At 40.4% G+C, this 17,773-nt stretch overlaps 1 protein-coding gene across 1 annotated transcript in view; it reads left to right on the forward strand.

The window, feature by feature from the left end:
• The first annotated feature begins 676 nt into the window (after positions 1-676).
• angpt2b (angiopoietin 2b) overlaps positions 677-17,773 on the forward strand; it is a 34,631-nt gene continuing 17,534 nt past the window's right edge. The window contains exons 1-5 of the mRNA XM_012874484.3: positions 677-1,086; positions 10,927-11,082; positions 11,736-11,857; positions 16,525-16,757; positions 17,011-17,135. Of these exons, the coding sequence (XP_012729938.2) occupies positions 769-1,086; positions 10,927-11,082; positions 11,736-11,857; positions 16,525-16,757; positions 17,011-17,135 (954 nt within the window). The 5' untranslated portion in view covers positions 677-768. The remainder of the gene's footprint in view (positions 1,087-10,926; positions 11,083-11,735; positions 11,858-16,524; positions 16,758-17,010; positions 17,136-17,773) is intronic.

Below are 17,773 nucleotides of genomic sequence, written 5' to 3' on the forward strand. Positions count from 1 at the left end.
TTTTTTTTTTTTTCTCTTGTGGTGCTCCGAGTGTATTTTTGTAGCTTCCTCTTCTAACCCCCCAAACTGGAGTACCGTAAAAGGGAGGGAGAAAGTAAAAGAGGGAAGGCTGGTTGAGTGATTATGAGCAAAGGCGTTGTGTGAGGATGTGTGTATGTGTGGGGTTGCACGCATGTAGAGACGCAACGCCTCTCTCTCCTTTCCCTTCTCCCTGTTTTTCTAGGGTTTTACCACTACAGCCAAAATCCTAAAGCAGGCCACTCGCCACGATACCTCTGCTCCTTCGTCTCCTCTAAGACCGGCGCCTGGACACCAGCAGCTTCAAAGGACTTCTCTGAGGCAAGAAACATTTTAGAAGAGTGATAAATGTCTGGAGTCTGCTCTTGGCTTCCTGGCAAGAGCTGCTTCTGCTGGCTGAGCACTGGACTTGCTTTACGGAGCAATCCTCTGTTTCCTGTGTTTGTATGTTTTTCGGTCTGCCTTCACGCAAAACAGCGGGAGGGCAAAACTTACCAGGAGAAGACTCGGGATGCAGAAGAAAACAGGAGGACTGATCAGATAAGGAGAAATAAGAGTTCTAAGACAGTGACCAGGGCAACAGGAGTTGAAACCGGAAGAAAGTAAAGCAGGAGGCAGATTCTGCAAAAGTGTAGAAGGAAATTTCCCGCAAAAGACAGAACGCAGACTCAACTCATCCACCTGACCAGGTGGTGAAACCTCCTCCTCCCCTCCCCTCCCTGCTTCCCTTTTCCCTTCTTCTGGCGCGACATGGGCCACCTCCTCTCCCTGACTCTTGTCTACCTGGCCTACCTGCTGACCGCAGGGATGGCCTCCCAGCGTCAGCAGCATCGCGTGCAGCACGGCCCCTGCACATACACCTTCATCCTCCCCGAGGTGGAGCATTGCCAACCTTTGAAGGACTTCCAGGTGACAAACACCCTGCAGAGAGACTCGCCACCCGATGCTGAGCCTGACAAAGGCGATGCCAAGGACCGTTTTAGACAACAAGAAGGGCCTTCGTGGCAGGAGCGGAAGCTGGAGACTCTGGAGAGCACCATGGAGAATAACACTCTGTGGCTGCAGAAGGTAAGATCTCAGAAGTGTTTAGCTGTGGGCAACACGCATATGATGGGCCTTTCACCTTCTATTGCACAACACATACTGGCATTGTCTGTTTGGAAACACTTTAAGGTGTCCAGTCCTTTTTTAAAACCTGCTCTAATCAGAAGCAGCAACACTTGAGGTAAAACGATCCATGTGTCTCAAAGGCGCCAACTGACAAAACTCTTTCATGCTCATTATGTGAGTTCCCCTTTAGCTGACAATCTTCTATGCATTCTCCTTTTCCTCCTCATTTCCTATATATAATTATTTATATCTTACTGAGTCCTGCAGATCTTTAGACAAACATACTGTAAATCAAAGCACAGGGTCTCCCACAGGAGAACGTTTTTTACCTTTGTTGACAGACCTTTATTATTGATAAGGCTGGGATTTCCTGGACGCTTCCTGTCTTCCTAGCTGGTGCCATTAACAATGTCTGGCGTATCAATGGTGTTCTCAGTGTTCAAAAAAAACCCAAAAAGCCATAACTTTGTTTGTATGAAACAGGAGTTTGAAAGCATGCAGTTCTGCCAAAAATGTCTCGCACAGTTAAACCCCTATATTGGGCAACAAGTAAACACCATTTTTAGTCTGCCTACAAGCCAAGGTCAGCCTAAATCTTTCCAAACCCAATTTACATAATAATATGTCATGTCAGTGAGAAACCTGTTTTTTTTCTGGGGGAAACACATTCGTTTATGTCTCCTTACTGGATATTTCGTCTTGGCAGCTCTGTTTAGCTCAGATTATGGGTGAATGCACTGAAATGATGGGATTAGAAGGGGATTCACCATGGACTTCTTACAGCTAAGGTCACAGAATCAGTATTTGGCCACTGTAGCGCACACTGACGGACAGACAAATGCTCTTCAATCATCTCTTGGTTCTTATTTGGACTATTTACAGAATATTTAAGGGGGACACCAATGCCTTAGATGTTTGTCAGTGTATGTGCTACAGTGCTGAGTTACACTGACCTTGGGCAAATATAATGATTTTATTACAGCATTTAAGTGGAGAAAGGAGCACTAAAGTACATTTAAAAAAAAATAATAATAATCATAATCACCCATTTCAGAAAGTGAAACTCATATATGTTCATGATTCACAGAGTAGAACACTTCAAACTTGTAGTTCTTGTTATTCTGAAGTTTATGGCTTAGAAATAATAATATAAAAAATTCAAAAGGTTGCTTTGATAGTGGCTTTCAGGTCATCTGCATTGTTGGGTCCGATGTCTCTCGTCTTCCTCTTGAAAATACCACATAAATTCTCTATGCGTTTCAGGTCAGGTGGATCGAGTCAAGCACAGTAACTCCATAGTTATTGAATTAGCTTTAGTACCCTGTGTGGGCAGGTGCCAAGACCTGCTAGAAATTGAAATTAGCATTTCCATAAAGCTTGTCAGCAGAGGGTCGTTTAAAGCGACAGTGTGAAACTAATTTGGCTTTTAATTAGCAACAATACAGTATTGCTTTTATAAATACATATTCTGGCAAAGTCTAATAACATTCCATCACAAATGAAAGTTTTCTCATAACTTAGAATCAGTAGTTTATAAATACATAGGTGTCGGTGCATCCACTGTTGCGTGGTTATTTCTGATTTCAAAAGCCGAAAGGGGCCAAACTTGTCAGCCTTACTCGTTTTTCCTGTCTTCAAAATGAAGACATGCCGTCAGTGGAGGAGGAGCAGAAAACAAGAAAAGTTGACCATAGATCATTCTAATTACCATTTTCTGTTGAAATGGAGGACCACCTCTTTGCCCAGCGAGAGGAAAGAGAAAGCAACCAAGACAAGAAAAACTAAAGTGCGAAAGTGCCAAAATAATTTCACATGAAATAGCTATTAGCTATTAGCAGTAGCTAATACATGGATGAAATGTTTACATTGTCACATTTATGATACTCAGCGGCTTCTGTAGTAGTTATTACGCACTTAAGGACAAAGTCGTTTGTTTAGCACCCCACTAGATGGTGTGTCAGTGTGAACATTTTACACTGACTGTGAAAATCACAAAACACAGTGGACTAACACAGATAAGACACTTCTGACATTGGTTGTCTCTGATTCAGGAGGGGCTTGATGTGAAAAATTTTCAAGTTAGGGTTTGTCCATGCACAGTGGCTCCTGATGTGCTGAAACGGTCCACTCCTTGATGGGAAATGTCTTGAAATGATTTTACTTGAAAGGCCGGGTATTGATGTTGCTTTTGCACAATTTTCCACCACACTTTTTCCTTCCACTCAACTTTTTTTGAATATGCGTGAAATCAGAACTCTGTAAACAATCAGCTACTTTAACAATGACTTTTTGTTACTTACCATACTTGTGGAGGGGATCAGTGACCATCTTCTGCACACCTGTCAAGTCAGTCGTCTTCCGTTTGATTGTATAGTCCGCTGACCCAGACTGGGACTATTTAGAGGCTCTGGACACCTTTGCAGGCATTTTAAGTTAATTAGCTGATCAGGATGTGATACACTGTGTGTCCAATATTTAACTTTTTCAAGATATTCAAATTTTCCGAAGCATTAAATTCATGTTTTTTTTATTTTCTGTAAGCACTCTAAATTACTGTTTGGCATGAATGTGTGAATGCATAATTAATTGCCCTGCATGTCTCTGTATCGTCCTGTGAGAGACGGGCAACCTGACCAGGATATAACCCAGCACTGTCCCCATCCAATGGACGGATGGAATGAATATCATAATCAGCTAAATTACGAAGAAAAGAGCTGCAATACTGTGACAAATTAGAATAGGGTTTGCTCTTATTATTTACACTTGGCTCTGACTTGCCATCAAAAAAGGAAATCAAGGTGTCTTGCAAAACTATTCCAACTGCTTTACTATTTTTTCAAATGTTTGCCGCTTTTGAAGCACCGCTGTTTTTTTTCTGGGATTTCATTTGCCAGACTAAAACAAAGTGGATCATAAATGTGAACTAGAAGGAAAATGATTCTTAAGGCATTGTTGAAACACATTCTTAGTTTCTCAAGAGCCTTGTATGGCATATAGCGAACTTGGGGAATATGTGCTCTGGCCAAAGGAGACGGAAATTAACCTTGTTGACAGACATGACAAATACAGTTTGCTGAGGAAAACTAACACTGTACATCACCTCGCACACACCATCACAAAAGTGAAATATGGTGGTGTCAGCTTCATACAGTGGGGATGGGCTTCTTCAGCAGGGACAAGACGGCTGGTTGGAGTTCACAGGGAGATGGATAGAGAGATAAATACAGGGCAAAACTGAAAGAAAACCTGAAACTGGTGCAGCGATTCGCCTTCCACAGGGACAACAATCCTAAACATACAGCCAGATCTACAATGGAAGACCTTAAATCAAAGTATTGGCATGCGTTGAAATGCTCCAGTCAAAGTCCTGACCAAAATCTAATTGAGAATCTAGTGGCATGACTTAAACATTTATATGCATACACAATATTCATCCAATCTGACTGAGCTTGATCTAGTTTGCCAAGAAGGATGAGAAAACGTCTCTAGATGCAGAAAGTTGAGGCATACCTTTAAACATTTTCATCTGTAACTGCGACGAAAGGTGGTTCTACACAATATTGACTCAGGAGGCTGGATACAAATCAACATCAAAATGTATATTTGATTATTTATTGTTTTGCAGATCAGCATTATGGTTAGCCTGTAATGTTTGTTTTGTATATGCTAATTGGTGAATAAAAAAGAAAAAAAGAGATTTTTTCAAGCCGAAAAAAAATCCTCTAAAAGAATATTCTGCATAACCTTGCCTTGCCTGTAGTTGTTTTATGTTCTTATGTGCAGAAATGATTGCTTCGTGGAAAGGTTTCCAAAATTATAATTTTTTTTTCGTAAAACATTTTGTTTTAAGTGTAAAACATTCCTTCCATTTCATACCATTGTCTATTTTGTGTTAGTCTAACTCATAACATCCCAGCAACATACATTGAAGTATGACATTGTGAAGAAACACTGCGTAAAAGAGCAAACGGTATAAATGTATTACTTGACAGTACTGTATTACTGTACTGTTCTGGCCACACCAACTACTGTATGATACAAAGCGTAAAGGCTTGAGTTTCAGATTAACCAATGTTGTAAGGCCGTATACTTGCAGAAGGAAAGCGCTCATGCTGCAGCGATAAATCATATATCACGCTCTCCATGGGCACATCTCTCTTTGCTTTGTTCCTGTTGAATGTTTTCACTTTTTATTTCACCAGTGTTCCTGACAACTGAAAAAAGAAAATGAAATAAAACATTTGTTATGTAAGCCGCTATGAAGGAGACACGGTTTAAATCTTCCTCACATCCAGAGAAAAAGCTCCGCTGACACACTATGCTCCTTAGCCAACTTCTTCCACACAACATCTGGAATGAACACAAAGCTTCAAGCCTATCTACAAGTTACCCCCACCAGGCCAAAGCGATGCATAAATGATCGCACTTAAGGTGGGATTTCCACATAAACATTGCATGACCCCTAAGAGAGTCTTTTAGTTATGCACGAGAGTATTCTGACTTTTGACCCCAGACGGCAAAGCCTTTTCAGCACCTCGTGAGGCTCATTAAGCTTATCTGCATTAGGGTCCAAAGAGAAATGGATAAATTGTATGTGGAAGGGCTTCATCCGTGCATGTGTGTGTGTGTGTGTGTGTGTGTGTGTGTGTGTGTGTGTGTGGGTGGGTGGGTTGGTGTCTCCATGAAACTCTGCACGGTCTCATTCAAGGCTCCCTCGGGGGCCACTACGACCCTCTCTGTGAGCATTTTACCCAAGCCCCTTGAAAGGAAACATACCTCCACACATGCAAAATTAGGAGCGCCCACACTAATCCACCATGTTCTGCAGAGAAATCTCCAAGGACTGCATTAATGCTCCAGATTCTTTTTCTAGTATTTCCAAGAAAAGACCCCATGTTCGTTTTCCTTAGGACTAAACCCCAACACCCCCCACCCTCGTCCCCATGGCCCTCTACTGCCCTGAGGGGTTGGTAATGGAATGTGAGTCTGCGTTTGTTAGTGCTCTTAAGAGGCTGTGTGGATCATGCTATTTTAGAAACTCTGCAACGAGATCAAAGTGCCGGGAATAGAATTTGTAACTTGGGTATTTGCCTGAAAGCCTTAAAGTTTATCGTCCACTAATATTGCAAATAAAATAAAACGCAATCTTGTTTATCTTGCCAAAGTTACCAATAACTACAACAATTTGATAATAAAGCAAAAATAAATCTTATCTTCAGAACAAGTACACATTTTCTTAAATAAATAAATAAATATATATATACATATATATATATATATATATATTCAATTCAATTTTATTTATATAGCGCCAAATCATGAAACATGTCATCTCAAGGCACTTTACAAAATCAAGTTCAATCATATTATACAGATTGGGTCAGATTATACAGATTGGTCAAAAATGTCCTATATAAGGAAACCAGTTGATTGCATCAAAGTCCCGACAAGCAGCATTCACTCCTGGGGAAGATATATATGTATATATATATATATATATATATATATATATATATATATATATATATATATATACTGGGTGCGATTTGCCGGGGGAGTGGGGGGGGGGGGGTGATTTACCCCCCCTTTGTTTGTGACGTCCCCCCCTCTGGTCATTTATGTTTTAGTCATTTAGCCGTCATAGTCCAGAGTTTAATATTTGGCACCAGGATGTCTTCATTCCAATTCTCAAAAGTGCTTGAAAAATAACTAAATAAAAATATTTTTGTACAAGAATGCATTTTATTAGTGTCATTTATTGCAAAATTGCATATTAAAATGCCCAAACAGGCTATTACACTTTCAGAAATAAAAGGATAAAAAATGCAATTAATTTGCAATTAATCTCGAGTTAACTATCGACATTATGTGATTAATCGATTCAATTTTTTAATCGTTTGACAGCCCTAATATAAATACATGTCTTTTGTCCTTCACATTTGTTATTTAATTTTTTGTTTGTTTTTAAAGAGTATTAATACGTTTTCTGCTCGAAGCGGTTAAAGTAAACTAATACCAACTCCCGAGTCCAGACAGTAGATGGCGCAAAAAACAATAGTCTAACCTACTGGATCTAGCTATTTACCTGAAAGAGCAGCTGCTAGCTAACCAAGTAATAAATGAGAATGTGTGGCAGCATGAACGTCAACATATGACAAGTATTTTGTGATATTTCGGCCCGAAAGATCAACCGAAAAGGTCAAGAGTAGATGACGGAACAAACAACCATGGTAATGTTACAGGACGAACATTGGTGGATGATGAAGATTTGCAGGCAGCGTCACAAGACAAGAAGCAGCAGCAGCCGATTTCTCTACCCTCCCGCCCAGAACAGGTTGCATGCTGTCTCGAGCAAAAAACTGCGCATGCACAAGACCATCTTAGCTGCTCTTCCACTCTTCAGGGAGATCATGTGGAAAAAAACTCTCCCAAATCCACTCTAGTCTTACTTCATTCTACAGAGGCCTTCCTCTTCTTTTCATAAACTTGTATGTGGTTGGCATCTTGAGAATGTCAGCCATGTTCAAAGAGCAGTGGAGATAAAATCAACAGCTAAGCTAACCACTAAGCTAACTGGATACATAAACATTAGAAGTGCGTATACGCAGCCAACCAGCAGAAACTAACAAGGAATGTGCACGCACACTGGCATTACATGAAAACGTCAGAATGATTGACATGTGGAACAACCAATAAATATAGTGATACCCCCAGAACTTCTGAAGACACCTCTGACTGAAGACACTTGTTTTTGTATCAGTTTGATAAAGAGGGTTCCCAAGGTTGTCCCTAATGTTCCCAATTTTATGATGAATCACTCGACAGGCATCTCCAAATGTTCAAGAACAGTCCCCAAACGAGAACCAAACTGCTTTAACAGCTTGTAGAGTTTTCTTTAGTCACTAACTCTGATGCTACTCCAACAGATGATGGTCGAAGAGACTGCACTCTTGATAGGAGAATGCTTGCAACAAGATATGCAGCATCTTGTTACAAACATTGTAAATACTGGGTACAAACTAGTGAAGGGGCAAATTGACCCAGCACCAAAGACACATTAACACCTAATGGGAATTATGATAGGTGAACTAACAATACAAGCAGACAGAGAGTATAAGTGTGACAAAAGAAAAAGAGGTGGATAAGCAGTGCTTGTCGAGAACTGTGCAATCCAGGTCATGTTATTCTGAAGTGTCATCTCTGCAGCCCAGATATTTGACTTTTAAATAAACCCTAGTGCCCTTCCTATGGCTCTAATTATGATTAACCAGATAAAGAAAGCGTATGAATGCATTGAAACGTGAAGTCAATAAAGTTGTAAGGGATAGAAAAAAAATCAGTTTACACTTTTTTAATTTTAGTGGTGCACATGAAAACTTTTGAAGAATGTTTTCACCTTTTCAAGTTAATTAAGTTGTAAACCCTAGGTTGGAGCACAGAAAAATCAATGCATTAAATCCCCATTTTTCAGTTTTTTCTCAGTTTTATTCACCATCATATCCATCTTATTATGCCTCCATTAATCACTGTCATACACCATAACACCAAGCAGAAATCTTTCTGTCTTTTGTAATTATGAAAGACAGAAAGTGAAGCTGTTTGCTCAGTGATTAGGAAATCTCTTGATCCAACTCCTACAGTTTTCTCAGCACTGATCCCTCTTCGGACCCTGTTCTACAGAGCAGCAATGAATTACATTACATCCCAAAAGTGCTTTATCTGGCCACATAGTGCAGCCTGTGACAAAGCTTCAATTAATGCAACTGGCGAGGGGTGGGAATGAAGCCTATCAAGACCTCCGGATTGAGCTCCGGCACAAAGGCTGTAATACGGCGACTTGGATGATCAGCTGATAGCAGCTTGAACTTGTAAATCTGATTAGAAGGCAGGGATTTTTGGTTTTCCAGAGGAGATGGCTTTAATCCACTAAGTAATCTTTTCAGATCCTTTGTTGTGAACAGATTTGTCCCCCCTCTGCACTTCAAGTTGCCCTAAACTAGTCTAATGTAATATATGACTACATGCAAGAGCAAAAAGGGACACTTTAAAATAGTGTGAAAGTTGAAAAAGATGTACTTGAGAAAGGGATAAATTAAAAAAGATAAATTAACCCAAGTCAAAGTGTTGCTCTGGAGACACCACTATTTGCCTACTTGAATCAGTTACTGTTCCTGTTACATAAAATAAACAGAAAAAAACAAAACTATTCCATATACAGTCTCATGGTCATATTTTATCATTACCCTATTTATCTAGGCTGGATTTTCTTATGTTTAAAAATACACCTGACAAATAATTATATTATGATTTGAACTCAAATTCCAATTCACTGGACAACCACGAGCCAGATGATATTGAGCGCTTTCTCATTTGAGACTTGATTTCTTAGTCTGCTTTAATGAGTAAAGATGTCTTTCCCCCAAAAGAGTTATAAAAGTTAAAAGTCTCCAGTTGGCAAAGGCACTTTGCTTTGTTGTAAACAAAATTGTCAAATTTATAGATGCAGAACAAGAGTTTGACTTATACTTTTATTTTGAACATGCTGACCAAGTTTATTTTGAAAAGTTGGATTTACCCGAGCTAGATTAAACTCCATTAAAAAAAAAAATGCCATATTATTTTTAGTGTGAAACACAATAATAAACTCTGTTTGCGCCTTTCTTTCTGTCTCTGGACCTGTAACTGATCATTGGTTCTCTGGACAATCCCCATGGCCCTGAATAAGAGTATATTGTTTTTAAACCCCAAGCATATTAATTTATAGTAATTTTCTTTGCGAACATAAAATATACTCTGCCATTTATTTAGGGTCACATGGCAAGAAGTAGATGAAAAGACACAGCATTTTTAAAAATATTCATACCATTTGAACTTTTCCACTGCAATACCTAGGGGTGTGTATGTGTGTGTTAATATTTTTAAAGCCAAAAACATCCTTGCCTTTTTTGTCCAGAAAGTACAGGCATTCTAAGTCATTCTCATTGTGACAACAGCACCCCCTGCTGTTTGGCCTGTACCTGCAGTCAGTAGGATGATGAAGACATTTAATAAACTCCTAAAACAGAACAAAACTTAATATTTAATATTAAAGGCTTGATGTTATTTTTGCCAAATAAGGGTAAGAGCTAGTTAAAAGTTGACAGCAGGTATGAGGCGGCCTAAAAGCCATATATAGTTGATAATGTTATATAGTTAAAAAAAAAGTGTGTCAATGTTTAAACATTCTAGTTGTTAGAACCCATTGTTATATATAGCAATGGGTCCAAAAAATATTGGTTTTACATAATGATAGTAAAGCTTCTTGAATCTTGGTATGCTGTAAAGTTACATTTTTGACCCATTTTGTTGGAATGGTGGGGTGGACCGACTGCTTGTACATCTTGGCCTTCTGCAAACATGGGCGCAACAGAAAACATTTGAGAACCACTGGACTGTCCCAACTCAGAGGTGGATCTTTGTAGCTCCTGCATAGTTACCATCAGCATTTTCCTGCTTTCTTAATCATCTCCCTCCTTTTCAGTTTAGTTTAATGGCCATATATTAATAGAGTTACAGTTGGGAAAACATCTCCACACTTTATCCCCACCCTGTTTGATGTGTTCTTTGTTCTTAATAATAATTCCATTTGTTAAATAATCTTCAGCAAACCTTTAAGGGCTTCAAAATATTCATACTGTTGTTTTTGGTTGCGACGATCGAGTTCCCAAAAACCGTGTTGATGGTTGGTCCCTTACAACCCATCATGCTATCATGCAATATAATATCTGTAAGGATATTGTCATATTTTTGTCTTTATAGCTAGAAAACTTCATCCAGGAGAATGTGCGCTCTGGTGTGGAGGAAATAAAGAGGTCTACAGTGCACACCCAGACAGCCGCCATGCTGGAGATGGGAACCAACCTCCTGAGCCAATCAGCAGAGCAGACTCGCAAACTGACAGATGTTGAGACCCAGGTGAGTGAGTTCAGAAGGCGGGGCTGAGGTTGACCTAGGATAACTTGTTTGCTGCCAAGTCAAATGAAACGCTTGTCATGGGTCACGCTTCAGCAAAAACAAATTATGTTTGTGTAAAAGCACTTTTGAGAATATCTAATTAAATTGAAATCAGAAGCATCCTGCTGGGAAGCCGTGCCCAAAGTTGGAGGCAGCCACTTTAAAACAGCTGGTATTTGGTCCCACAGACCATGATTGACACAATGAGCTGCAAGTAGTGACTGACAACAAGCCAATTAAAACATAAAGCTCAGTAGCACAACACAGATGTGACTTCAATCATGCCAGACTTGTTATTACAGATTGGGCTATTTTGCCTCTCCTTTTTCTCTTATCATAGTTGATATAAAATTGCAACCTGTACAAATAGTCAAGCTGCTTTGTTCCACTCTGTGTTTCATCTGCAACTTCAAAACAGGACATATGAGATCAGTCTTACTCAAGTTTTGATTACAAGACCAGAGGAGACAAATTATGGGATTTGTGATGTGTCGAGTGAGGTTGTTTAAGGACATTTTTAAGGAGTTCACCTGACGATCACCTGACTTTATGCCTTTATCTTTGCGTGGTGCGATAGGCTGATTTGAATCTTTTTGCTCTCTGTGGATCTTTAGGTGTTAAACCAGACAAGTCGCCTAGAGATCCAGCTGCTTGAGTACTCACTCTTTACAAACCGTCTGGAGAAACACATTCTGCTACAGACTCAAGAAATCGGACGGCTCAGTGAAAAAAACAGGTGAGCAAGAAGACAGTTCTTTTCTAGACTCATAATGTTAGCTTGAGTGCTTATAGACTGCTTTGGCTAATGGCTAATCACAGGGTCGGTTTGGGTAACAGCAGGTCATGCAGGTTTTTTTTTTTTTATTGCTGTGTCTACTTAAGTTCTTTACTTCCCTGAAAACACCTGTGTGGTCAAGCCTGGTATCTCTTTCATGTACACTTTGGCCTTAGTTGCTGGCAATAGTGCCATTTTTCAGTCTTTTTTCCTTTCAAAGAGCTGATGAAATACACCTCCAACCTTGTGGCCAAACAGCACATTGTTGGGTTAAAACTTTACTTTGAATAGTCAAAGCAGAAACGTAAGTGGTGAACTGTCAACACCTTCAAGACCTCAAGGAAAAACAGCTTTATTGAATGGGCTGTTCTGCCCTTTGCCCCCAATGTCTTTAATTTCCTATGCATTGTACAGTTTATGAAATAACTTATCACTAAATGATGATGCTTTTGTGGGGATTTGAATAGATTGGAGATATTATGTGTAATTGTGGTGTATTGTATCTTTATAAAATCATACATCATAGAGTTGGGCTGTAAGTTTAATACATATTTTCGTCGAACTGGTGGTAAATAGATATCAACGTCACGCTATTTATAAGCTTCTATTTCAGTGGCAAACAAAGATATGCTCACAGACTACAACTGAGCCTTTGAACATTTAAAGAAGTTCTGTTCACTACAACTCAGACATAAGATATATCACACATATGCTCAGCTTTTACAGTATACATGGAAATTCTACGCAAGTATTGCAAAACCAGTAATAACATTATGGAATCCCTCATGGAAGTGACCTTCTTAGTCCGGAAAGCTGATAATGCCACGAAACAGCATATCCAACCCACTAGCATTACCTACCATCCTGCGAACACCTCATCTTCTCCTCCTGCAAGACGTACAGGTAAACAAGGGGGGAAAAAAAGTCTGGCTGAGCCCCAGGAGCCAAGGCTGGACCACCTGGTGTGGTCTTTGAAATTGTTTATAGTCTGACCTCTCCCCTGGAGTTAATTTGTCACAGGAGACTCTAAAAGTTGGGTGACCAAACATTCTACTTTGCCCAGACATGTCCACTTTTCTCGTTTTGTCTGGGTGGGACATCCAGGTGTGGGGGTGGATGTAATTGGCCGGTGTGATGCACGGAATATAAGACCCTTTCTTTGCCGCGTGACATCACCCCCGCTTTCCTCTCAGCTCGCAGAAGGACCCGCGGGGCAGTGTTGGTACCGCTATTGTCACTCCTGACAAGGTGTCAGAGCACAACTGTAGCTTTATGGACGACACACGAAAGACATTTCCCTCATATTGTCCCATTTGGGACCATTGGGTGGCAGAGTTCACCATGGCATAATTATGTTTCCCTAGATGACATCCCGTCGGTCACATCATGGACACATAAGGCCGTGCAAGTTTTTTTGTGTCACCTGGGAAAAGGGGGTAGGGTGGACCAGAAGTGGACCAAATATTTTGAGAAAGCCAAAAGCACAACATGTTATCAGAATTACTAAAGGTTGCTCGGTTTGTCTTGGCACTTCCCCTCACACAATGCAAATGTAGAGAGGTTTTTTTGTTTTTTTTTGCATTGATGCCGAGCCAGTGGACCAAGTGGAGGAACCAACTTCCTGTTGACTCACAGAAGGGGATCCTGCGAAGACACAAGCACAGTTTCGGTCCTCATGGATATTTCACATAGATGAAATGATGATGACATTAAGTATGACAATAAGAAATATTTTTTACAAAATGGTATATTCAAACCGTCATTTGTGGCCCTTCACTGAATTTATGTCACTTCTCAGTGTCCCGTTCCACCCAAATATTGTTGCTATTGTTTTTGTTGCTGTCCCTACTGGTGCTTTGAAAATCTCTGTAATTTGTGCCTCAAAGTCAGAATCACTTTGCTCAATACTTTGATCTAATTACCATTTAGGCTGATTATGAATCTCCTTTTACTAACAAGTAAACAACCAACAAAACGATGAGAAACATTACTTTAAGACACGTTGTCTTTCCACCATCCTGCGTGTTTCCCTGTGGATAAACTGGAAAGGGAAGTGGTTGCTTCCAAAAAAAATACCCGATGAATAATAAAGTAAGAGAGACCTCCATTAAAGGGTTCATAATTTGTATCCACATAAAGCGGTGTCGATAAATAAATCTATATATCAATGGGACTTGGATCCAATGTTTATTTTCTCCAAAAAAAACATGAAAAAAATGCAGTTCATCTGTTTGGAGATCATTATTATGAAAGAATGTGTTGGACTGATATGAGAAACTTGTTTTTCTTCAATGAAATCTGAACATTTCTGCAATCAATGCAGTACTGTTCTTGTGTGGGCCGACAGAGGGATAGGCACGCTTCTCCAGTAGTTGTAAACACCAGCCTTAAACACCCTTCATGAAACAGCCGCTGATGCAACTATAAAATTATAATGAAACACCTCAACAATTTTTAACAGTAGGGCACTGACTTATAAGACTGTGCGGCTCTGCAAAACGTGGGTGTCTGCGATTGTGTGGGCCGCGCTTGTTAGTAAGGGGTTTCCCACGCAGCTCTCTAGGAATAGGCGGTCGTCTGGGTTGCGGACGTTGCGAGAGGGTGCAAATATTTTTCACCCTTTGGATCTGCCTGTTTATTGTTCCGTAAATATGTTCCGTGTGGGCGCGGGGCATCACAGCACCCTGGGACCAGCAACCTGCTACACATTGCCTCTTCCGTAACTCTGCTGTGCTCTTTTATCCCTCGTTCCTCTCCGCGGGTGTAAGGGCACACCGTCTAAACAAATTAATACATCTTTGTGAAATTAGTATCAGAGGTGGCTGTGGAATTAAAAAAAAAAACAAAAAACAAAATAGGAGCACCTATAATTGTCAGAAGGCCACCACTGCTTCGGGGCACACAGGAACCGCTGCCAAGCTAAAACACAGAGACATGTTTGTTTTCTTAGGCATCACGTATAAAATAGTGTCGACAGGAGGCACGCCCCGCTGCAAGGGGCTGGAGAGCAGGCTGCTGGCAGTGTACACTTTGCATATTAAAACAACAACAAAATAGCAGAATATCATAAGCAGAAAATTCTAATAGCTCGGGATGCTGTGCGATCCAAAAAAGGACCACGTTGATACCATCAACTCGCCTAACGGTTAAAACTTTGCCGTTCTGGTTTCATGACATGCCGCACTCACTAGCCGATCCTCAAACTTCAACGCACACGGCGACGGACAATTTGTGAGCTTGCTTTCGCCGTTTTAATTGAGTATTTCCCCCACAAAGCAAATATAAGTTGGAAGCAATGTAAAAAAAATTGATTTGGATCGATCCACCATCCACCCCACGCTGAGCCGGATGGCTGTGGCGTGGGAGGCTGTGGATCCATGTGGAGTGAATGTACTCACCGTGTGCGGGGAGCATCGGAGTAGCTTGTTCAGTCTGGGTGGTTGGATTGTTTCAATAAATAACTGTTGCAGAGTCATTAGTCAAAGCCATAAAGATCAAGCTGCAGGGATTTATGATCTTCATTTAGCTAGGGTGTGCCACTCCTGCAGACACAAGGGCCCACATGAAGAAACACACACGCGCACGCACACACACACACCCACACACAAAAACGAACACACACACACATTGATGCTGTCAGGTTGCTGCCTTCAGGTCATGATTGAGCATTTTAGCATGCTGGGCCATCTGTGAGCTGCTGTGGTACAGGTGTTTATATGATGTTAGCCCAGTGAGACGGCTGGCCTGATGTCCATTAGTCATCCTCATGTAAATGTGTAACTTTGTGCCATATCTGCTAAAAAAAATGACTGACAAATGGACAGATTATGCATCTGCTCGCACCTTTATTTTTCACTGCAAGTTACGTTTTAACCAGTGTTGTATAAAGTACTGAAATCTCGGAGTCAAGTAAAAGTATAGGTACCTTTGGTAAAAGTCCAAGTCACTGACTGAAATGTTACTTGAGTTAAAGTCTTAAAGTATCTGAAATGTCTTGTATTTAAGTATGAAAATTACTGTAAAAATAGATGTACTCAAGTAATGTAATAAAAAAGTATAAGTAAAAAGTAAAACAAAGCAAATGATGTTTGAATGACATTTTTTAGATTTTGGTAAACTTTGAAAGTCAAACTCTCTTAAAATAATATAAACAGCCAAGAGCAGGAGAAATTTAGACCAACTTTAGACAGAAAATACAACCTTTTTGTAAGCTTTCAGTTTTCCTTCTTCAAGTAAGGTCAGTGCAATGCACTTTAAAATTATACACAACCAAGTGCAGGCAAAGGGGGTGTATACTAAGAACATGGTTAAGTGATAAAGTGATAGTTAACCTACAGGAAGTGGTAAACTTGCTGATAGATACACCTGCGGTTGCAGGTATCATTTAGTTAAGAAAATTAGGACTCTCTGCTATTAGATGCTTTACCTATACCACAAGGTTAATTTAACCTGCTTTACCACTGAACCAGCTTCTTATCCTGTTGGTGGTGATGAACAAAAATGTACACTCGAGAAAGTATAAAATACTCCAAAATATACCTAAGTACAGCAGTGAAGAATTTTTACTTCATTACTATACAACACTGGTTTTAACTGGTTGCAAAACTCGCCTATTTCTTCTTCTTCAGCTTTCTGGAACAAAGGCTTTTGGCACTTGAGGCGCGCTACGGGAAGGAGCTGCAGGACCTGCAGGGTGAAAAGCAGCAGCTTCAAGACGTTCTGGCGAGGCAGAGTCACCTGGTCAGTCAGCTCCAGGGTGAACTTGGAAGCTCGACGCTCAACAGCACCGCGCTGCAGAGGCAGCAGGCAAGGCTGACGGACACTGTGGAGCAGCTACTGACAAAAGTCAGCCAGTGCAAGGGTAAGAATCCGTGGGTTGACTACGTTTGGTTCAGCACATCATATTCCCATACACAGACATTTTAAACGATAGAAAGAGATGTACTCACGCAGGGTGTGTACATTTGTGTCCTACATAGTGGCAATAATTGTAATTGACTCAGCAGACTTCAACAACTTTGAGTTGTACCCTCACACCCTGTGGGCCATGTGAATCTGTGTTTAAGAACCCCTTGGTTATCATTCTGTCAAGACGTGCTTCTGTGTTTCTGCAGAAACGACCAATACGCCCAAGAAGGAGAAACGCACTTTCAGGGACTGTGCAGAGATTCTGCGATCAGGAGTGAAGGAGAACGGATTATACAGCATACGGCTGCACAACTCCACCCAGGACGTGAAGGTAGAGATGCTTCCCCACTTTTCAGCCTTAGACTATTTTACACAACCGTCAATTGATTTGCTTCCAGATCCTCTGCGTCGCAAGACTTGTCAGAAGACTTGAAAAAAAGTCCAACTAAATAAAACCAAGGGCAATAAGCGGCCTTTGGAAGAATCTGTTGACATGGTGTTTATTAGTCGTGCACATCGTAAATCTAAGAAAGAAAAACAATTAGTTTACCAGAAGCGCTATTGGGAACACAGCAAACTAAAGAGCTTTGGTCAGAAGAGACAAACAGTGAACCATCTGGCCTACTTGCAAAACAAAACGTGTGGCGCATATATAAAATTATATTTTGTAAGCTACTAGATAAGGCAAAACTAAAATAAAGGAAGAACAAATGGACGATAACATGAAGTCACTGTTACTAAATTTCAAGATTGCATTACAGCCAAATAAGGAATGAGTGGCAGATGCATCTCTTGTCTAAACTGTCGATGGAAATGATGCACGGATAGTTCTTTACCTGCATTGCTTTAGTCCTAGAGATTTGTGATTTGTGTCCACAACCTGACTGTAACCCTGTTTCGGGAAAACCTTGGGAAGTGACAGCTGCATTTTTCAGAGTCAGCCTCATAACACATGGCTTCAGGGATTAA

This window comes from Fundulus heteroclitus, chromosome 13 (assembly GCF_011125445.2).
Source record: "Fundulus heteroclitus isolate FHET01 chromosome 13, MU-UCD_Fhet_4.1, whole genome shotgun sequence".
In the NCBI taxonomy this organism is placed as follows: domain Eukaryota; kingdom Metazoa; phylum Chordata; class Actinopteri; order Cyprinodontiformes; family Fundulidae; genus Fundulus; species Fundulus heteroclitus.